General features: G+C 39.4%; 1 protein-coding gene across 3 annotated transcripts in view; it reads left to right on the top strand.

The window, feature by feature from the left end:
- The window catches only part of FNDC3A (fibronectin type III domain containing 3A), a 112,286-nt gene that overhangs the window by 64,980 nt on the left and 23,709 nt on the right, over window positions 1-23,597 (top strand). For all 3 annotated transcript variants that reach the window (XM_082278899.1, XM_082278900.1, XM_082278901.1), the window contains 9 exons: window positions 2,304-2,541; window positions 5,109-5,381; window positions 7,397-7,455; window positions 13,107-13,264; window positions 14,428-14,487; window positions 18,492-18,630; window positions 19,081-19,134; window positions 19,746-19,870; window positions 23,009-23,183. In XM_082278899.1, the coding sequence (XP_082135025.1) occupies window positions 2,304-2,541; window positions 5,109-5,381; window positions 7,397-7,455; window positions 13,107-13,264; window positions 14,428-14,487; window positions 18,492-18,630; window positions 19,081-19,134; window positions 19,746-19,870; window positions 23,009-23,183 (1,281 nt within the window). The remainder of the gene's footprint in view (window positions 1-2,303; window positions 2,542-5,108; window positions 5,382-7,396; window positions 7,456-13,106; window positions 13,265-14,427; window positions 14,488-18,491; window positions 18,631-19,080; window positions 19,135-19,745; window positions 19,871-23,008; window positions 23,184-23,597) is intronic.

The raw sequence follows: 23,597 nt of genomic DNA, 5'->3' as shown, positions 1-23,597 counted from the left end.
AGGTCCCTGCTGTTATGAATTGGGTGACTATTTCCAAGTTACTTAGGCTATTAGCAGACCCAAGGAAACAAGTTATAAACTAAGTAGTTTGTTTGTTTTTTAATGGAAGCTGCTTCCTACATAATCTGAGTCTACTCATAAAATCATAGTAAATTGCAGTATTTGGGGGGATTTGTAACCAAAAGGGACTTAATTAAAACTACATTTCAGTGTTTAGAGAATTTCATTGGGCAGCAGAAGTTCTAGTTGTATTTACTGCTAATGTATTCTGCCTTTAGGATACTACACAGCTATGGTTACACAGATTTAAATAGTATTGTCTTTAATTACTCTTTCCCAATAAAGGACAATTTCTGTGTACTGAAAATAACCCATTTTTTAAAGTCATATGGTATGCATGTTTTTTAAAGCTGTGTTCACTTAAGTAACATATTAATTTCCAACTGTTTATTTATGTAAGTTAAGTGGGATCAGGTCCATTGCGTACACACTTCTATATCTTCTGAATGTTGTTGCATATCCATATTCTACCATACCAGAAGCATGTAGCTCTATCTACAGCACTGTATCTCTCAGCACAGTGGTGATGTTTTGGAACAATTTCCTGTACCAATCTCACCTTGCATTGGTTCAGCTAGCAGGATAATTTGGGGATGTACAAATTAGATTGCTGGCAGAGAAAACAAAAGCAGAAGCTCTGTTCCAGATGTACCAGATGCACACCAACCCCTAGCAGAGACATGGTAAAACCAATGAGCTTTCCGTCGTGGACTTGATGGAAGCATTCACTCTAGGGCACAGGGCTAAATCTAGCCGAGCATGATTCCATTAACCTTAAACAGTGGAGCTGAAAGCAGCTTGGCACCAAGAGTTTTGATCTATTGATCTGTTCCTGTTGCACCAGGATGTTTATTGGTGTATGTGTACATGTCCCCATCTCATTTCAAATGTCAGTGAAAACTTATGTCATAGGGTTGCTTTGTCCCCTGCTATTGAATGTAGTCATGATATTCCATTCTTCTTCTCCCCTTTTCTGGATAAATGTTTCATCTAAAACCTTACATTGCAGTTTCTGCTGTGACTTTATTCCACAGCATTTTACTAGGAAATGAAGAACAATTTATTCATTGGCATCCCTTACACTAAAGTTACTGACACTATGATACACACAAGTCAAATTATGCCAAGATCGTCTGTCACCAACAGTCATGTATTTATGTGAATTTACAAACATTTAGAGAGGGTAATGCTGTGAGGTGCATCAGGGGCAGACCCTTGTTTCTGGTCTAGTTGATGACCCACCCTTGTTTACTGAGAAGCATTTTCTGCTTCAGTACTTTGTATGGTTTGTTCCCTTGTGCCTGCTCTCCACCAGAGCCCCACATGCTGCCCAGCCCAGATGTGCTACAAGTACCATGCTCAGCAGTCCTTAGCTCCATGCATCTTGCAGATTCTTACCATGGGATTGCATATGCTACTGCCATTGCTTGGCACTTCTGGCAGCATTGCTAAGGGCCACGCTCAGATACCTCACACAAAGGCTGTCCTGTCACATCTCCCATTTGCTAATTTTTCACAAGCCCCTGCACTACAGAGTCTGCCAGAGACTGCCACAAAGGCCTCCATTTTCTCAGTAGCATGTGGCTTCCTTCAGGCTTCACAGGTAGAGGGATAGGGGGAGGAGAAGGAAAAAAAATTTTAGAACTTGACTTGTGAAGGAGTTTTGAGAGGGCTGACTACCATCCTGGTAGGTTGTTTGTGAACAGCTTGATGCAGATGATGGCTGCTGCAGTGCCAATATGACAAGTGTCTCCTGGGTTAGTGTTGGTGGGCTGAGTTGAGGACAGAGCAAAAACCAGACACTTCTTGCCTTTTCTCTCACTATTGATGCAGAGTGAGGTCTGTCAGTTCACCAGTTCATTTCTAGGGAGCAATCTAGTTGTTATGCTGTAGAGCAAATCCTACAGCAGTGAGACATACAAGCGGTGTGAATGAGGGTGGAAACAGGACCCTTAGGAGAAGCTAGGCTCATGCCATAAATATACCAGGTTGTTTGTTAGATACTCTCAGATATTTTTTAACAGTTTTCTTCCCCACCACATTGAGAACTTGCTGCATTGCTGCAGTTAATACACTTAAAATAGGTAGCCCTTTATTGTCCCTTTCTTTTTTCTTGCTATTTCCTGTTTTCCTTTCATCAGATTTAAGGGGCTTACTATTCCTGATTTTGTTTAAGGATCTATAGAAATGTATTTTTCAGACTGTCATTTCTCTTTTGGTGTGTGGTGTCTCTCACTGTACAGGTTATTGAGGATAACGGTGTTCGAAGGGTTGTGGTGGTTCCCCAGGCTCCAGAATTCCATCCTGGTGGTCATACAGTGATACACAGGCCTCCACATCCCCCATTGCCTGGCTTCCTTCCTCTTCCAGCCATGATACCCCCTCCACCCCGTCACATATACTCACCTGTGACTGGAGCCGGTGACATGGCAACGCAGTACATTCCACAGTATCACACTTCACAAGTCTATGGGGATGTGGGTAAGTAGCTCATCAGATATTGCAAGTTTTATCAAAGGGGATAATGTTCTGCTCATTTCCAGCATCTGTTACATTGTTGTGTGGGCTTTGTCAAGCAAGACTTATAGCTTGAATGGGAGTCATACACAAAAAAATTTATGTGGATACCAGCCTTGATTTGGCTGAAGTTTTTTATACCAGAAGTTCTTTTAATTTATTTCGTTGTCTGTTCAGTGATCCACTAAACATAGAAATTACTTCTTACATGTATCAGATTTTCCCAGTAAAGCAATGCAGAAAGTGTTTGTGGTGATTGAGCATTTAAATCCATGCCTGAGCACTGTTCTGAGATCTCAAGTCTTGCAAACATCCTATTTGAACCATGACATAGGAATTCTTAGTATTTATTAAGGAAAAAAGTGGTCCATTTTTCATAAAACTGTATGCATTTAATTGACTGTCCCTTTGAAGTCCAGTTGGAGTAATGAAGTGCCACTAACCTAAACTTAATAAAGTAGTTTAAGCTGTCTTTGGTAGTGCTATTGACATCTGCCTTTACTGTGGTTTGGTGGCAGTGTGTTTGTGTTCTAGCTCGGGGCTGGGTTGTTAGATTAATATTTACATGTCTGGTAGACTTGCTTTTCCTTAGATAAGGCAGGTGCTGACCTTGAAAGACTTTCAGAGAGCAATTCTAGGTTGCTGTTTTTAGAAAAAGCTAGAAGCTGTGGAGAAGAAGGCTGAACACAACTTCTCAACATTCTATGATACCATTAAAATAATCTAAAAATGGCCTTCATCTAATTTGTGAGCTTAAATAGTCAGGATGTATGAAGCAGTCAGATAAGAATATACCAATGTCTTGATCTTCCCGGAATTCTTAGTGTTTCTATATTCTTGTGTTGTACTTTATTTCTTCTTGCACTACTTTGATAACAGTACATTACTAGATGTTCTTTGGGTGCTTATTTGTAGTTTTATTAATTTCCTGATTTCTTGTAGATGGCAGTTGTTTGCTTTTAGTTTGCTAAATTAAGAAATTGGAGTATGATAATTAAATGCATCAAAGATAAATGATGCTTCTTAATAGAATAATATTTTTTTAGATTTCTGCTGCCAGGTTATTTCACTTAAAGTATGAATTCAATGATAATTTGCAAAACTGCTAATGTAAAAAAATATTGATAAAGTGGGATTCTTTATGCTTCCTTTATTTTTAATATATATGTAAAATGCCCTTGGGTTTAGGAAATTAAAGGATTGATACTGTAATTTGTTATTTATTTGCTACATATCTGGTATTTAATTCTGGATATCTGACTTTGGCTATAACTTTCAAAAGTCAAAACCCACGGTTAAGCTCCTATTTCAGGAATCTAAATTTAAGGAAAAACAAACAAACAAAAAACCCACAAAAAACCCCCACCAAAAAGCCCCAAAAACCCCAGATGCTCATAGAGCACAGTAGTTCCCTGACAGGAGCACTGAACTCTCTAAAGGTAGTGAAAATCACATTTCTAAATAGATACAGCTTATCTAGAAGTCATCTGTCAAACTTTCTGGGAATTAAGCTGACTTAAAAAAACAAACAAACAAACAAAAAAAAACAAAAAAACCAAACCAGAAATTGAGAAGTTCTCTAGTTTGTTTTGTTTTTATTTTTATCCTTGCAAGGAAGTTCTTATTTGATCTTATTTTCAGTACTTCCTGTCTCATAAGGAATAACAAATAATGTATTCTTCTGACTGACTGATCCAACTTAACTGAAAATGAGCAAATTCTGTGGATTTTGAAAGATGTATTTTGTTTTAAAGCTTTCAGCATTTATCATAAGCAGGGTTACACTGAGGAAAGACTTGGTATATTAAATCTTGAGTCATTAAATTGTTTCTAAGCATAAAGGTGAAATGAATGCAAATGTTAGAACTGGACAGAAGAGTCCACCAGTTTGCAGTTTAATGCTATCAGTACTCTGGTACTGACTTTTTTCCAAAGCCAGTTCTGACTTACAGATGAGAGTTTGGTGCTGCTGCAGCAATGCCTCGGGTTGCTGTGTGCAGGTATAGTGCGCTTACAAGGCCTAGCAGTACTGCCTTCAGTGTTTTAGTGTCTCTCCGTTACCCCATAGATCATAGGTTCTATGTTTCTATGCTTTTACGGGTATTTTCCCTGTTGATTCCTGCTGAAGCATCATTAAAGTATTAGAGTTCTAGTTGCATTCCAAAAGTTAAAATAATGGATTTTTAAATTTAACATTAGCTCAAGCCCCCTCCAGTGTAATAATGTAGCACATATTTTTCTGTATAGACTTTACCCTGTACCTTACAGCTCAATGAAGATTATAGAAACACTTCAAGAATAATTTTTAAGTGGAGAAAAGATGGGGGAAGGAAAGATTACACTTTCTTCCCTAACATATTATTAATGTCCATTTAGTGTGTATCAGTTTACCTGCTGGACAATTCAGTTTTCAAATAGGAGTAGAGATACAATTTTACACACAGGTGCACATTTAACTCACTTAGCATTTTTAGGTAGATTTTTAATTAGATTCTGTTCTTAATGATTTTTTTGGTCCTTCCTTCATTTAGATACTCTGCCTGCTCATGGAAGATCCAACTTTAGAGATGAAAGGTCTAGTAAAACATATGAAAGGTTACAAAAAAAGTTAAAAGATCGACATGGAACTCAGAAGGATAAGTTAAACAGTCCTCCATCATCTCCTCAGAAAAGTCCTTCTCCTACAAGTGAACCTAATGGACTTACAAAAGGACAAAATGTAGCTGGTATAAGCACAGGTTCTACCAAATGCAAGTCTTTGGGTAAAGGAAAAAGCAATTCTCAGACAGACTCAGAAGTAGAAGGTAAGTATTACCAAAAATACTGCATACACACACATATTAATATATGATGTAAGTCCAGTGTCTGGCTGAGCATAACATTTGTAAATAGAACACTACACTTTGACGGTCTTGCAGTGGAGTAGCAGCCTGTAACTGCCCTGACTTATGTAGAATGGATTAAGGGTGATCAACCTGCTCGTCACATGGGAATGTGGGCCTAAGAGAACAAAAACTGCTGGTATGGAGGTCTCCATGTAAATTTGAGAAAATATTATGAGTCATACTTCATAACACTCAACAAAAATCTCTGTTTTGTTCGGAGTGCTCGGGTTTTGAGAAATCCCTGAATATTGATGGCCTGCTTGATATTATAGAAAACATGGAAAGAATCAAGTGTCTGAATCAGGTAACATACGTTCAACTTGATAAGGAATATTTTGTAAAAGAGATACTGCCATTATATAAAACTGGCCTATCCCTACCCACTCATTGTTGAAAGGCCCTTGTAGAAAAAGGCTGGTCCTCAAATTAGTCCCTGTGAGTTCATGTGTTCTAAGACACTACTGTAGGGAGTGTGCTTATTAATAATATCTTTATTTCACTGGAAAGCTTGTGATCTCATAGATGGACTGAACTCACTCAGTAATACAGTCATTGTCAAATCTGATGATGTGTCACTATGCAAATTTGAGGTCTCTGGCATAGACCCTCAGATTCTGAATATATCATAGACTTGTCATCAGCTAAGAGCAGTGTTTTCAGAATAAGGAACTGTAACTGGTGATGCTAAGGGAAATAAACCATTGTTTTTCTCAATTCTCTGAAGTTTGCTTTGAGATAATAATTTTGTGCTAATAGATTGCTGTAAACCAAAAAAATTGTGAAGAAAGTACATCTAATCAAAACTAGGAAATCTCAACCTATGAGAGCTGTTTAAAAATTTTTGTAGATGATGCCCTGTGAAAGGGTCACATTTGAGATACAGCCAAAAGTCAGAAGCTGGAAACTATTGCTCCAAACTTGAATACTTGTCATTGTAGTTCCAGAGTGGCATCTTGTCTTGGCTTCAGTTTGCTTTCTGTTGGTTGGTGTTTATCTGTGAGCTAACTTTAACAAGGCACAAGTGATAAAATGTACTGTTGTTTACACATTACAAAAGTTATGGTGATGTTTCCCTAGAAGTATTTTATATGAAAAATGGGAAAGTCCACTTTTCAAAATTATTTCAGGAGACATTGGGGAAAATTATGTACTGAGACTGACTTGTCAAACAGAAGTCAGTGACTTAGAGTTGTCATACAAGTCAGAAAAGCATTGGATTTGTTTCAACAGCATAAACCATCTTAGAAACAAAGTTGCAAATAGATTTGATTTGGTTTGTCTTAAGAATTTTGTTAGGCTTTGTTTTTCTTTTATGTTTCTTTTAAGGCAGGTTAAATGAATTAAAAATGCCTGGCCACAGATTCAAAACTGAGTAGCCTGTTCACTCACACTATTGAGGTAATAAAATTTAAATTTTGTGTGAGAAAAGCAGGTAAAGCACTTTCTGTAAAATCTAAATCCTTTATAAAGCTCAGCTATACCTTCAGCTGACACAAAACACTGTAGATTGTTTCCCTTGCAATTGAGGGAGGCCAGTAGTGTTACCAGTAGGCTTACAGCTGATGTGCAGTAACACATTTAAACTACTGTAACTTGACTGCATCTACATCCAAAGAGAAATCTGTGGAAAATATCCAGGATCTTAAGTTCTTCAGAGCAGCAGTTGGTTTACAGTTATACATTAATAAATGATAACCAGGCTTTCTGTATTCCATAAAGCATAGAAGGGCTTTAGAAATAGTTTTATATTAGCAACTTCTTCAGAAGCTTTTTTGCGTTTATGTTGCCCTAGATGAATGCAAGTTAGCAAGATGTTCTACTTCATAAATGCTTTCTACTGTGTGCAATTGTTGAATTTTAAAAGCTATTTCACTTTAAAGTTACTGCACAATATTCATGGGTACTTTCTCTTTTGCTTTGATTTACTTTTTAAGAAAAGGATGAAGAAACAAAAGCACTGGAAGCACTGCTTTCTAATATAGCCAAGCCAGTGGTAAGTAACAAAAGCTTTCCATAAAATCAGAATATATCTGTGGCTATTTTACACAGTTACACCTCCTTTTCTCTCTCCCAAGTTTAAAGGGTCTTTAACTTTCCGTACTAAAGCAAATTCACTTAACTTCCTGTCACTCTACCGTAAACAACTGAAGTAATTTTTAGTGTATTAACATTCATGAAATTAAAACTGTCTTAATACTTGCTGTGCAGAATTCTTCCTGGCTACTCTGTGAATCTCAGTATTAACAGAATTATTTAAAACACGTAGAGAGATATGTAACATTGCCAGTAGCATAATGCTGCTGCCTAATGGAATACGATGCTTAACATAATATTTTACTGCAGAATCTGTTCTCAATTTCCTGTAACTTTGTTTAGTCTTAACTGTTCAGGAAACAGTTTTGCACACCACATATCTCTAGGCATGAGAGATACCTGGCAGGGTTTTGGAAATATCACCAAAAATGAGGGTTTGTAAAACTTTATTTGCAAAGTAGAGAAAAAAAAATGACCTATTTCTCTTTAAGAGTTTTTTGCACCTCCAGGGAAGAGAGACGTAAAATTCACCAAGGAAGGTGACTGTCAGCAGTGGACTTCTGAGCTACCTGCTTGAAAATCTACCAATTTCTTTTCTGTTTATAAAGCTAATGCATATTTTTGTGTAGATACTCTTTAAAGCATTGTTGCCAAATTCAGGAGTTTCTTGCATTTTAGAGCAGGCCTGTCTTTTTCTTTCATCGTCTGGACCTTCCCTGGTCCCAACTTTTCTGTGAAGATTTCCACATCTTTTCCAAAAATCTTCACCACAATCCTGAGTCCGCCATCTTGCCTGAGTAAAAACAGACTGTATTCCCCATTGTAGCGTGGTCCGTACAACTGAAATTTCCAAACATGGAGGAGCTTGCCGTGAGTTTGTCCAGTCAGTCAGCTACTTCCTCCATTCATCAGCTATGTATCTTCTTCCTTTCACTTTCAAGGTAACCTCACCCCAGTTTAGTGTCCTAGTCTTGATTCTTCTTTCATATGTTTCTTTACAGCCTGATGAGGAGAGGCCAAGAGAGCTGGGGCTGTTTAGCCTGGAGAAGTGAAGGCTCAGAGGGGATCTTATCAATGTATATAGATATCTGCAAGGCAAGTGCACAGAGGATGGAGCCAGGCTCTTTTCAGTGTGCCCAGCGTCAGAACCAGAGGCAATGGGCCTAAACTGAAACACAGGAGGTTCCCTCTGAACATCAGGAAACAGGAAACGCTTTTTCACTGTGAGGATGACAGCTCTGGCACGACTTGGCCAGAGAGTTTGTGGATACTCCCTCTTTGGAGATACTGAAAAGCTGTCTGGACATAGTTCCGGGTAGCTGGCTTTACATGGCCCTGCTTAAACAAGGGAGTTGGACCAGATGACCTCCAGGGGTCCCCTCCAACTTCAACCATTCTGTGATTCTGTGGTTCTCCAAGCGCTGAGCAGGGATTGTATAGAGGAAGTCCTAAACAGTTGGTGTTCTGCGGTGTCCAAGCATCAGAATGGGTTGACATGTCTTCAGTGCCCCTGTGTCTTTGGTGGCTAAGCAGCATGGAGGTGGGAGCTGTCTGAAATTGGGGTCTTATCAATGGCTGCATTGCCAAGGGGAGTTCTGAACTCTCTCTGAATGAGACTGAGAAGAATGGATCAACAGGTGGGGTCCTGTGCCGTGTTGCTAATGGCATAGGGAAAAACAATGTAGTGCCAGTGCTATCGTGTTTTGTTTCACTTCCTTCTGCCCTCAACATTGAACCATCTGTGCCTTTTAGGCAAGCCCACTATTTCCCCTCCCCGCCGTGTCCTTGCTTGAACATCATTGCATGGAGCTGTGTGCAACAAGCGATCTCTGCAGGCCTCAGAAGACATCACAGGCACAGGCAGTGGTAGTCTGCTACAGATACATAGTGTACACGAGGCAAAAAGCCAGACTTCAAGCGCTTGGGGAGGCTTCTGCTTTAGGAAGGCAAGGGTCTGTCAGGGCTGTGAGGGAGTGGAAGACTAGCTGATGTTGCAGCTTGGGCGAGTGTGGTGTGATGTGAAAGGAGTCTGTGTTACCTACTTGGGCCTTGCAGGATCACAGGCAACCCTCCCACAGTTCCATCAAGGAAATGTTTTCCTTACTTTCCCACAAGTGAACCAGGCCACTGTTTTATCGCACCTTCTCTGTGTGGTTCTTATCAGAAATATACCTGCAGGTTTTGAATTAATGTTTTGGTTGAAGGAATTACTATGAGGACTGTGGTTTCTGATGGATCATCAGTATTCTGTTCTCTCAGTGAACAGTGCTGGCACAGGCAGTGCTGGCTGTAGTGGTGGCCATACAATCAGATGATCATACATGGTGCTGTACTGTGCAGTGTCCATTGCACCATATTCTGCTCCAGAAAGCCTGGAGGAATGCTGAAGGCTATGACCTGTCCTGGGCTGTCCCATGTCTCAATGCTTGGGTTCAGGGCATGCACATCTAAATCAGGTGGTGATCTCCATCATGTTCTTTCATTCAAAAATACCTTTCAGTTCTATGCAGTATGGGATGCATCGATTTTGCTGCCTCCAAACTCCTGTTGGATTTTGATTTCCTTGAACTTTTCCCCATATGGATCCCTCATCCTTTGACACAAGGCAGTGTTAAGTCAAGTTGATAATGTGATACTGACACCAGATGACCCTTCTACTTAGGGAGGTCTTGAACTATTTATACCCAGATGTAAATTGGAGTGGTTCTGCAGATTGCACCTCAGTGTTTGAGCAAAGTCTTCGCCAACTGTCATGTATGTTAACCAAATAAAGCAAGCAGAAGAGAAGACCTGAAAAGGCAAAACCAAAATGAAGAATGATGCAGAAGGCTGAGTATTTAATAAGAAGAGGCAGTAAGAGCTCAGAATTTGAGGGTTGGTTATGTAGCATGTAAATCCCTTTGGAGAACATGATAGTTTCTGGTTCTGTGTATGTTTGCGGACTTCTGGCATGTGATGCACCTTACTCACAGTTTAAGTATCTTGGCTGTGAATGCAATCCAGAGTGCACATGCTAAAACTGCTCTTTTGTTTGACCCAAATGTCACGTGTAACATGCTTAATGAGGAGATTCACTTTGGCAAGCTGGATTGCTAATGAAGACATGCTCACCTCTTGTTTCCACAGTGCTAGAGCCTGACCCAAGTATTATACTCTGCTTTGCAGAAATACGTAGTGCTCAGATTTGCAATCAGAATCAATTGCAGCTGCTTGCATAAGCATACAAAGTAATAAGTAATGCCAAGTTTTTTGGAAAAGCCACTCCCAAGTGTCTCAGAGCACATAATAGTAGTGGATTCTTCTAATCTTAAATCTTGGTTCTTCAAAAATACTTTTTTCTTTCCTTTTGTCACAGAGGTTTTTTTGAAAATATCCTGTGTATGAAGGAAATGTAATCTGTCAGGTGGCATTAGCAAAGTGTTAGATGGGGTGTTCTGTGCAGTTCTGGGCAAAGCACTAAAGAAAATCAGTAGGAGATAAGGAGAACAGTGGGAATGATCAGATTTGATAGGTGAGAGGAAACTCAAATGCTAACAGTCTTCAAATGCGTAAGAAACAACTGCAAAAGGAAGGGAAGATCTAATGTTCAACTCCATGATGGCTAGGACTAGTAGGCATAGCTGGTAGTAAGAGACACACTCCCTGGACACTAGGGAAAAAAATTCAACTGTTAAAGCCGCTAAACCTAGGAACAGATCATCTTAAAATGCATCTACTAGTCCTGAAGTATGGTAGATCCTTGAGGAACCTACATTTCTTTCCCTCAGGATCTCCTGCCGCTTGCTGCAGTTCAGGAGGATGGGGTAAAGATAGTCCAGGAGGGAACTTTGATCAGATGCTTCCCACAACTCCAAAGACTAACAGAAATGCTAGAATTTTACTTGGTGGTGGTTATAGATAGTGTTAGTCTAGTTTGTGATTGCATCGAGATAGTAGTGGATTTTTTCTTACCAGATTTTAAAGAGAAAGTTCAGTGTGTAGTCCTACCAGCATTTGATCCCTTTTAGGATATGATGTACAGTCCTGTTAGTGCATAACAGTTTGGTGACATTGTTTCCAAGACACTGAAGCTCACATAGTGTGATTTTTCTTCCTGTTTGCTGTCAGTAAGTCATGTCTTCTCTACTTCATTCTTGAAGCTGACCTATTCAGTTTTTTAGTTCAGTAGATTATAGCAATTTGAGAGCACCAGTTGTGAAGATAGCTTTTTGATTCTGATACTCAAGTAATAGATTTTCAAAAGCAATTATTCCCAAAATAGACATATATTATGGTCATATTGTAAAACTAGTCATTTCATATAATGCAATGTGTTTTGAGTTCTCTTATAAAAGATTGGAAACAGTAGGTGGGTGCAACATACAAACCACAATAGCAGATGTGCAATACTTAAGAACAGCCACAAATTTCTAAGCATTCTTCTATAACAGATCCTTAAAATGTGTAATCACCTGCATGCACCTGTGCACTCACCTACAAAAACATGAGCATCCTCAGCCCCTTGCAGCACCCACTCTTTTGGGAGTGTGGGCGCCCCTAGTCACGCATCTCCTTTGGGAGACGTGGCTGCTTCAGTAGCTTTGTGTGTAACTGCATTATTCCCTAGAATCTGTTGTTCCCTACAATCTGCTAATCCAAAGGCCATTGAGAAAACTCTCCACCAGGTCACATGCACTCACCTGAGCTGTGAGTCCGTGCCTGCTGCACCCCAAACTGCTGTTGCACCAGCTAGGGTGCAGCTACTCACAGCGTCCATCAGGCCTGGATGGAGGCAGCAGTGGTTGGCAGGGCAATTTCTCACACTGTCAGGCCAGGTTTTGATCATTACTCTGTTCTACTCCAGCATCTCTTACCCCCCAACCCCGTTACAAATTTTCCTGCTACCTCTACACTTTGAAGCTGATGACCTCTGTGTTTCAGGAGTCTCCTTGTGATTCTCTATTTCCATTTAACCCACCCGAGGGTTACTGCCTTTAGTATGATTAGTCTGCTGGGGCCAGCACTAGTTGGATAGCTGGAGATGTTGCATTCACACACAATGGTTATACTCTTACTTCTGTCACACCAACTGTTCTTATCCAGGCTTTCTGCAATGACTGGGGTGTGCAGGCAAACACCACCACAGAAATTCTTCAGGATATTGTCTCTATGTGTATGTACATGGACCTTGTGAGCATGCCTTCATCTCTATATATTTCATAAGAAACAAGAAGGTATTAAAAAGTCATAGTCCCTGTGGCTTCAGAGAAAAAGGTGCCAGAAGCATGATTTAATGAAGTGCCCGATGTCCCAGGATGTGCTTTGCTGTCTCCTGTGCCTTGCCTAAGCTCTGGTCCATGTTTCAGCAGCCCACTGGGTGGCGTTTGATACCGACAGGTGTCTCTGCCCTCAGCCCCCAGCCTGGCATTGCATTTCTCTCATGGCATTCCTTGCATTTCCAGCCTGATTTCGTCTGTAAAAACTAGTTAGTAGCTAGTGTATCAGTATAAATACTCTGATTTGGTAGTGGTATATGACTTTCTTTTCTCTTCTTGATCCTTTGTGGCAAAGTAACATTTATATACAATAGCATTTAAATGGTGGAGATCTCAAAACTTTGTGTTTCTACAGGTTTCGGATATTCAGGCAAGAACAGCACTGCTGATGTGGTCCCCTCCATGCAGTGATCCCGGAGAAGACACAGACAAGAATGACATACCAGAGGTTTATACTTACGAAGTGATGATTTCAAGTACTGGAAAAGATGGAAAGTACAGAACTGTGTACATGTAGGTGTTGGCTATTTTTATTTAATCACTGCTGCACTGAAATATGTGGCTTAAAACCTCATTAAAAATCTGCTTGTTGTCCAGGAAGTTAAACAATTAGCAGTTTGGGGTAACTTCTCTTTTGAAATTAGCTACCTTTTTTCAGTAGAATTTGTTTCATTTTATTACTGAAGTCTCTGCCATCAACTGGATGTTCTTACATGTTAGAGGCATATTTTAGTACCACTTTTGCTGTATTTCAACCAGCTCCACTAGACACCATGGATTCTCAAATAGTGAGAGATGCAAGTACTGAGAAAAATAAATTTTATTTATTATTTTTTATGTCAGCACATGTTCCTGCTCCCAGTAAGGCTATCCATCCCTTCCCTAAAATTGCTCTTTGTAAGAGACAGTCTTATTATATGAAAAAAAAAAACAAATTCACACAGAACACAGCTCATAGCAGTAGCAAAGCAAACAAAACTCTCCAATTGTTTCATTCCTAACACAATGGTTTTCAGTCAGTTTTTTTGCGATTTGGAGAGATCTGACAGTAAAATTTAGAGTTAAGGGTATAGAGCTCTCTAATAGTTATAAACCTTTGTATATAGATAGTTTATCTTAGTCACCTTCCATGAATTTCATGTAATTACAAGTTGAGTATCCCTATCCAAGAAACTAGAGGAAGAGAAATTATCTTTGCTAAGATAAGCTGATGTCAGCAAGCGCAGACTAATAGGTGTTATTTTGGTGCCTTTTCTGTTTCCTAGGCTCTAACAAGTAGGTATATGCAGTCAGGTACAGTTTTAGATAATTGTTTTTGCAAGAGTGGACTGAGCTTCTGTGGGCTCCAATACTTCAATGGTTTTTTTTGAGTAATAACATACATGGATTCACATGCAGCTTGTCCTACTAAGTAAAGAAGAAAATAATTGCTACTTTTTAGAAAGCACCAAACAAAAAAATGCCCCAAAACCACCAGGGCAAAAGAACAGGAATAACACAAGAAGCCTCTAAAATTCCAAGGTAAATGCATATAATGCTATATTTAGCAAAAGACAAACTGTTAGCAAATATATTTCGTAGAAGGTGTATTGACTGAGTTAGATGATACATGTCTTTTTTTATAAATGTATGGAATTCTGAAGTAGACTTTAACACAAACTTGTATCTCTTTCCAGTGGAGAAGAAAATAAAGTCACTGTAAATGATCTCAGGCCAGCAACTGATTACCATGCAAAGTGAGTATCTCACTTTCTCTTCATTAAATTCAGTGGAAATGTTTTAAAAGTTTCATTGTGTATTTGCCTAAGTCTTCAGAGATGGTCTTTACCACTTCTCACCCTCTTTAGAGTCACAAATCAACCTTTTTGGCTTAGCTGTCCACTCAGTCCATTTTGGACAACATAAGGTTGGTGCATCTCCATCCTACATCCATGCTCTTTCCTTTATGCCAGCACAATGGCCTTTTTCTGTCCTTGGAGCCAGGCACAGATGCTACTTTTCAATTTTCCACAAGCAGCAGTGTAAAGTACCTTGCCCTGGAAGATGCTCCCTGCCTGGCCACCCAAAGGTCACGTTATGCTGCTTTTGCTTTGCTCCAGTAGATCAGTGACCCTGACCTCATATGCACAACAAAGTATGCCCCCAGCTCAGTGTAGTTCTACCCTTCTAGCAGAATTGACTACTTCAGTAGGTCAGAAGAAATAGCATAGGGTTGGGAAGATGGAGTTAGGTGTTGTTCTTCCCTCTTTTTTTAAAATATTGGAGGGTCATCTGGAGCTGAACTTGGCAAGGGATGCAAAGAGTAAGGGCTTCTAAAGCTTTGTCACCCAGAAACGAAGGTCAGAGAAGGCGTATCCTCCCGAACAAACACAACTGGCAAACTGGTAACTATGGATGAGGAAGAGGCTGAGGTACTCGACAACCTTTTTGCCTCAGTCTTCACTGGCAGCCTCTCTTCTCACACCTCTCCAGTGGATGGACAGCAGGATGGGGACTGGGGGAAGAAAGTCCCTCCCACAGTAAGAGAAGAACAGGTTTGAGGAACCTGTATGTAAGTGTATGGGACCTGTATGTAAGTGTATGGGACCTGATGAGATGCATCCCAGAGTCCTGAGGGACTTAGGTAATGTAGTTGCCAGACTACTCTCCATCATATTTGAAAAGTCATGGCAACCAGGTGAAGTCCTGTATGGCTGGAAAAAGGAAAACACTGCACCTATTTTTTTAAAGGGTAGGAAGGAAGACTGTGGGAACTACCAACCTGTGAGCCTCACTTCTGTGCCTGGGAAGATCATGGAACAGATCCTTCTAGAAGCCATGCTAAGGCACATGAAGGACAGGGAGGTGATTCGGGACAGCCAGCACAGCTTCACCAAGGACGAGTCCTGCCTGAAGAACCAAGTGGCCTATGATCAAGTGACTTGTATCAGTGGACAAGGGGACTGCAGATGTTACCTATCTGGACTTCTGTAAGACCTTTGAGATAGTCCCCCGCAGTATCCTTCTTGGAAAATGAGGAACTGGTTGGATGGTCACATTCACAGAACAGTGATCAATGGCTCAATGTCCAGATGGAGATCAGTGACAAGTTGTGTCCTGCAGGGGCCTGTGTTGGACCGATACTGTCAAATGTCTTCAGCAGTGACATAGACAGTGGATCGAGTGAGCTTCCAGCAGAAAACACCAAGCAGCTTGCAGTGTCAACCACCAAGTGGTGCAGTTGACACACCTGAAGATGGGATGCCATCCAGAGAGGCCTGGACAAGCTTGAGCAGTGAGACCATGGAAATCTCATAAGGTTCAACAAGGCCAAGTGCAAGGTGCTGCCCTTGGCTCGGGGCAACCCCGGTATCAACACAAGCTGCAGGATGAAGGGATTGAGAGCAGCCCTGCCAAGAAAAGTGTGGTGGTCGTGGTGGATGGAGAGCTGGGCATAACCTGACAATGTGCACTTGCAGCCCAAAATGCCAACTGTGTTCTGGGCAGCATCAAAAGCAGTGTGGCCAGCAGGGTGAGGGGGAGGTGGTTCTGCCCTTCTGCTCCACTCTGGTGAGACCCCACCTGGAGTGCTGCGTCCAGCTCTGGGGTCCCCATCATGAGAAGAACGGTGACCTTTTAGAGTGGCTCTACAGGAGGGCCACAAAAGTTGTTCAGCCTGCAGAAGACTCAGTACTTAAAGGGGGCTTATAAGAAAAATGGAGACATACTTTTTAGTAGGGCCTGTTGTGATAGGACAAGAGATAATGGTTTCTAACTAAAAGAGGGTAGATTTAGACTAGATATATGGAAGAGGGTGGTGAAACACTGGAACAGGTTGCCCAGAGAGATGGTGGATGCCTCATCCCTGGAAACCATTCAAGGAGAGGTTGGGCAGGGCTCTAAGCGGCCTGGTCTAGTTGAAGATGTCTCTGCTTATTGCAGGAGAGTTTGGACAAGTTGACCTTTAAAGGTCTCTTCCAATCCAAACTGTTCTGTGATTCTTGGTTTAAAAAAAAAAAATTGTGTGAATACAGCAGTTTACAAATAAAAGACCATTGTGAAGGCAGAAATGAAGGCCTCCTTAGAAGAACTGCCTTTTCAGGAGATAATGGCATGCGGAGAGTACCTTCTTAGACATGACTGAATGTCCAGCATGTGAAGGATTTACATCTCTTGACTGTGTGGAGAACCTGAAGATCCCTGTGTACTGACCAAGGGAAGTAATTTAGAGGCAGCTGGTAAGAAGCACAGGGAACAGAAGTGTGTCATAGTAGGGGTCTAAGGTAACAATGTTCTGCCTCCTTTCACATCAGGTTTAGGATAGCATTTGCCTTGTACAGTAGCCTTTTTGACATTTGCTCAAGTGGGAGAGCTAGGTTCTCAGTCCTTGGTGTGAAGGGGTCTACACCTTTCCAGAGTGTTGTCCTGGTTGCCAAACTGAAAGCAAAAGAGGGTTGGTCTGTTCTTATCACAGCCCTCATTTAATTTGAGCCTCTGTATTGCCTGGAGCACAAGGTCAGGAGAAGGATTAATGTTAAATTGGCTCAAAGCTCTTTCACGTGGAAGTATTTCCCTGTGATTTTGTTCCTATTTTAGTGGCATTTATATATTTTATCCAACAAGGTTGAAGTTGAAAATTCATGGAGTATAAGGGTCAGTGCCTAGAAATTTTTTTTGTGTTTAGTTCTCTTCTATCGGGCTACATTCAGATTTTTTCTTGCTTAATTCTGATTGTTGTAGGCAATACATGGGAATCAGTGGCTTGGCCATCCAAGCTCTTCCTAAACAGTATTCTGCCAGTATGAACACTGCATAAAATCAACCAAGACTGGAACGACTCAACCACAAAGATAACTGACATATTACATATTTGCAACTGTATGTAGATTTTACAGACAACTTTGTGTTCTACTTTTGTCACTGTTGGAATGTCTCCTCGCTGTCTGTGAAATCTATAAAGCCAAATTTCCTGTGATTTGCTGTTGATGCATCAAAAATATATCAGGATTTTTGTATCTTCTTAAGCTGGCAACTCAGGTCTTATATTGGTGATCAGAGGAAAGAGTTTTTTGGAGTGTTTTGGTTTTGGGGTTCTTTTCAAAGGAACAGATGAATCAGAAGAAAGTAATGTGCCATTGACCCAAAAAAGAGGCAAGGCATAGCTGTACAGCTTAGGGGGCAGAGGGAGGCCAGATGATAATCATGTATTTCCTTTTGGAGACAAGCTTTTTGAAAAACAAGCCATTTCTCTTTGAGACAGAAGCAGGGATTCATTCTTTTGAAGTATGTGGAGAGTTAATTCACAGCCTTGCTAAAGGAAAGGACAAGGTGAACACACTCAGCAGGACACTTAAATGAGTGCAGAGGATACTCTGAAAATATATCAACAGCTTTGTTGTGCTCATCTGATGAAAGCACTTGCAGAAGAATTATTCATAATATCAGTTAATATCTCTACAACAGATAATGAGCCTGCAAAATGCTACCATTATTTTCCAGCCAAAGTACAGCTAATAACAGACATATTTCAAATATAATTGTGAGACTAAAGTCAACTGATGGTAATGATGTACATCCGAAGTAAAGGACTCTTCTCTTTCCTTCTTATTGTTTCTATTGACCAAGATATTTCCCCCAGTTATTTATTTATAACAGTGATATTTTACTAATGAATCAGCAAGGCAGTAACTTAATTCCAAATGCTCGGTTTTCATTGGAAAACAGATTTTGAAGCAAAATGTTATTGACTCTTCCACTTTAGAGTCCAAGTAGAATGCAACTGTGTAAAGGGGAGCCCATCTGAAGCAGAGAGTTTTACCACAGCGAGTTGTGAACCTGATACTCCAAATCTTCCCAGGATAACTAATCGGACCAAAAATTCTCTTACTCTTCAGTGGAAGGTAAGAATTGCTTCACAGCCTTTAAAATAAATATTTTAAACTATTCAGAATTGTTGTGGATTTACCAATAAAATATCAGTTCATTGAAACTGACAATTTTTGTCAAACCTCATTTCAGTCACAGTTCCCTGACTGGAAATAGGTTTACTGTGTTAAATATGGGCTTGAGTAAAAAGAGAAGGATTCACAGAAAAGCAAGGAGTCTTTTAAGATAAAGTTACTGAGTTCAGTCCCCAGTGCCTTTCAAGATCTAAGTTAGGAAAAAAAACCATAAACATGAAACAAGCATTCATTGAATGGAGACTGAACTGGGACTGTCTTGGCAAGTGAAACAATCATATAATGGAAGCCTCATTTGCCTTCCACTGTTCTTGTCGTGGTTTGGCCCATACATGCATTTTTTAAGTGGTCTTAAGTTAGAGTTCTAATTTTCTTGTTTTCCTGTTACAGGCATCTTGTGATAATGGTTCCAAAATCCACAGTTACCTTTTAGAATGGGATGAAGTAAGCAAGTTATTCTTCTATTTTTAGTCTTGTAGTTTTTTCAAGTAGTTGTATGTGTCTGTGCATGTCAAGTTGTGTGAAAATTAAGACTTCTGTTTAGAGGCGTGTGACAAATATGTAATTCCTGAAGCAATTATTAAAATACAGTTACTGCTCAATTTTTTTTCTCAGGGGATATAAGATAAAAGGATCTTAATTGCGTGGTTCTGCCACTCTTAATAGTAGCTTTTTCACTTGTAGTCTAGTCCTGTGTTCAAGAGCTGACACAGAAGGATCATTTTTCTGTAACAGTCTTTCTTTTTTAGTAAGTGGATGGATCAGCTATGGCTCTGCAAACATTTGCAGTCTCTACCTGGACGGCTATCCTGAAATGGCAGGGCTGCAAAATCTTCATGGCCTTTATTCTTTCAGCCCCAAGGAACTGGGAAATGAAAGGAAGGAAAAAAGCCTCTAATTTAATACAAAGTTTCATATGCTACTGCCTCACTATATGGAGATTCTTGAGTTATATTTCATTTCAAAAAATTATTTTACTACATGCTTGTGTGTACTTTAATTGATGCATGCATATGTAATTAGGTGAATAATATGATTAACTTATTCCTTTTTAGGGAAAAGGAAATGGAGAGTTTTGCCAGTGTTATTATGGTCAACAGAAGCAGTATAGGATCACTAAACTATCACCAGCAATGGGGTACACCTTTAGGCTAGCAGCCAAAAATGACATGGGAATGAGGTAAATACTATTACATACATAAATATGGAATGAATATGCATGCATGTGTGTGTTTCTTTAGGAAAAACATATGGTGGCATTTAAAGAAAAATGTCTTTTGTCCAAATGGTCCGAAATGGAATATAGAATATATATTTCAGTTAGAAGGGACCTACAGTGATCATCTAGTCCAACTGCTTAGTTAACTCACAGTATGTGATTGGGTTATTCTTTTTGCAGATAGCCTGTGTGCTGGGGTACTGTCCCTTCATCTAAGGTGTCTGTTAGTCTCCTGTTACCCTTGGAAATAGACAGAATATGACATTACCATATCAATGAATTCTTTTGAAGTTCTAAAGCTTACTATAAGTGCTAAAGATACATGGTTCATGCTTTTAATTACTACTTTTCAGAAGTTATAGAGCACCAAAGTTTGTTTTGAATTTTTGACTGAATGACATCTAACTTCAGTGGAGAATATAAGTAAGAACTTGGGAAAAAAGATGTTTTCTCAAGTTATGCTTGCGCTACTGGGTACCTTAGTTCTTGAATGTGCTTCTTGGTCATCAGGCAAAGCAGATTCACCTGGCTAACAATCACACCACCAGAGCTCATCTGCTCTAGAGCAGACTCCTGGTGTCCACACTACCTAGTAGTACTTGGACCCTGAGGTCCTGTGGGGCATAAAAATAGGGTTTCCCTCACAGTCAGCCTAAAATTGCTATTTTGTGTTTGTTTTTTAATTCAAATATTATGAACACTGTGCTGCAGCTCAGTAGAGTGGTGATCTTATAGCATGAAATAGAGGATGTGTGTTGTGTGTCCTTCAACTGGCAGAAGAAGGTGCAGATGTGGAAGAAGAAACAACAGTGGCTGCTTGTGTTGAAGAGCAGTGTAAAGAGTAGGGAGCCAGACCCAGGGTCATAATTCATGCTGGGCAGAAGGAATTTTATGCAGACTATTAAGTATGTGAAAAATACAGCTGGCTCAGGAGAGCTGAGGCATGTGTTGGGAGTGTTTGGAGAGTACTCAGGGAATGCATTGCATAAAGTGCCTGTTCCTTTGTTTTTCCTTAACCACCTGCTTTGTGCTACTGTCAGTGGACACTATAGTGGACTAGAATGACTTTTGGTGTGTTCCAATAGTCTTTATTACATTACTGCCTTCTGGATGATGTTCCTGGAATTAATTATTCTCTTGAGCTGTTCCTGGACTTCGTCTTGATGAGATTTAGTTGGAACTGTTAAAAGTAAAGACAGGGAGGGAGCTGGCAGTTAAGCAGGGTCCAGTGCTTGGGCTCTCTTCCTGTTCCCTTTTTACATCTGAGTATAAATGTACCCTCTAGGAATAGCTACACATATTACAGATTCCTCCAGCGTAAGCTTTGAAGACACTAATCAGTTAAGTACCCTTCTTAAACTAATCACACTGAATAGATTTTTAAATCAATATTTCATAGCCTTGTGAAGATGTGCTTTATTGTCTTCATGGTATTATTTAATTAAGAAGTCTCTTGAAATAGTATTTATTAGTGTAGAGTGCCTGTTTATCCCTTATGAAGAACGTTGAGAACATTAGGCATCTGGAGACAGAATTTTGTCTAAATAATTTTACCAAAAAGAACAGATATTTTATCTCTGAGTTACTCATTTTTAAATTTAATTCTAACCTACATGAAACAGTGGTTAAAGAAAACTGGAAAAATAAAATTTATTTTCAAAAATAGATAGTACTGTACTTCTGAGGGAATTGTTTAATAGTCATTCAAATATGGCTATGGCTGGAACTCTTTTAGTTTATTTCAGTGTATTTTGGAGTGGTTCAATCAAGTTTAGAGATTAAATATTTTTACAATGTGGGGTTTTTTACCTTATATCTACTTTTAAGGTGACTCCTTTAATAGTTTGTTTTGAATACAGCTAGACATACTACTTGTATCTAGCCTCTGTTCATGCTTTCTCCAGGCTACCTATAAAATGCTGATCTTTTTTTAGTAAATATATTGTAGGTATCACATAATGTCCATTCCAGTAATTTTCCTGCTTGTGACTTCTTTCAGGAAAAAAATTACTATTCTCACAAATTTAAGAGTTCTCTCTTGTTTTGTACTTTTTCCCATCTTGCTTCACATCTCTGTCCTCACAGACAGTATGTCTGTTTCTGTGCTATCAACGCTCTTGATAACATGTTGTCTGTAAGATTTTTTCCTTTAAATGCCAAAAACACCTCAGTGCAGACCAAAATTTATAACATATGCATCACTATAATACAGGTTGAGTAAGAGAGAAAGTGAAATTATCTTTTTATTGAGATTTTTAAGGCAAGTTGGGTTCAAAATTACATCTTTGTCATTAGTTTAATATAGTTAAAAAAACTAGACTAGCTTTAGGCTTGTAAGTGATTCTTCAGATTTGATGTAGAAGCAGCAAAGCCAGCTGAGATCAGGTGGGGCTTTTTAGTCTAGCTGCATGTGTGTCAGACCATCTGTGCAAGCATAGTACCTGTTTACTGACTTTTACATTGTTTCACAGTAGGTCTTTTTATGTAGTTTATTTGTATTTTCACCACAATGTGTATCTAATCTAAATCAGATAAGGATAACAGTTTCGTTAGGAGATTCACTGGAATACTCTCTACTTCTTTTTCTGCAATAAGACTTTCTTTTTATCAGCTCTTAAAGTAGCTCACCATTGAATTAGACTATTACTCTCTTATTTTCTCAATCACTAAAGAAAATGTACTTCAAAGTAAGCTGGGAACACATAAGCGAAGTTTGTTTTGAGGTCTTGCTAAATGTTTTTATGCCTTCATGTGTTCACTTTGAAAAGGAAGGACACTGTGTTATTAGTATATTATTGCATTTAGAGCTTTAGTGTTTTAGAATACTGAGTTAATATGAAAAAGCAAAACATTTTGGTTAGCAAAACATTGTAATTATATCATACAAAGGAGTCTTTCAATTTTGAACATGTTAACCTTGTTCAGATGTTTTGTTACTGACAGACTCATGGGCAAGTTAAGTTGTTTGCTTGTAACAGCTTGCAATTTCCCATTGTGCGTATGTCCAAGAAACTGTCATAGCCGTGTTTAGTAAGAATTTTGGTTTTTAGATATTAATTATTGTGTCTAGTTAGTTTACATACTGTCTGTTTTAAACAGTGATTTTAGTGAAGAAGTCCTGTATCATACCTCAGGCACTGCCCCAACCACACCAGCAAGTCCTTTGCTGATTAATGCTGGAGTTACTTGGTTATCCCTTCAGTGGACAAAACCCTCAGGAACACCATCAGATGAAGGAATCTCATATATATTAGAGATGGAGGATGAGAACTCAGTAAGTTTAGAATACTTATTCTCAGTATGTTTGATACATTATTGTTTTAAGTGTAGCAATGATTATTTTTGCTAGAATATTCTACAAGGAACTGTCTTTTCTGAAAATAAGCTAATGACTTGTCACTGCTGTGACCAGTCCACCTAGTTTTCTTCTTTTAATTGTGTTTAATGTTATTAAGCCCCATTCCTGCAAAGACTTAAATGGCTTATAACTTTGTGAACTTCTGTGTGAAAGCTAAGCCTTATAAGAGCTGGATCAAAGCAATTGCATCGTGAAGTGTGGTCCCTCTAGATGTCATTTCAGACTAACATTTGTTTTAAAATCAGTACTGCTCTATCATTGAAAGTGTTAGGTAAAATTTCCAGTGACACTGTATATGTCTTTCTTACTGTTCTTCTCTCCTGATTGGAA

This window comes from Coloeus monedula, assembly GCF_965178545.1.
Source record: "Coloeus monedula genome assembly, chromosome: 3".
NCBI classification, from domain to species: domain Eukaryota; kingdom Metazoa; phylum Chordata; class Aves; order Passeriformes; family Corvidae; genus Coloeus; species Coloeus monedula.
This window is presented reverse-complemented; position numbering and strand designations above follow the sequence as displayed.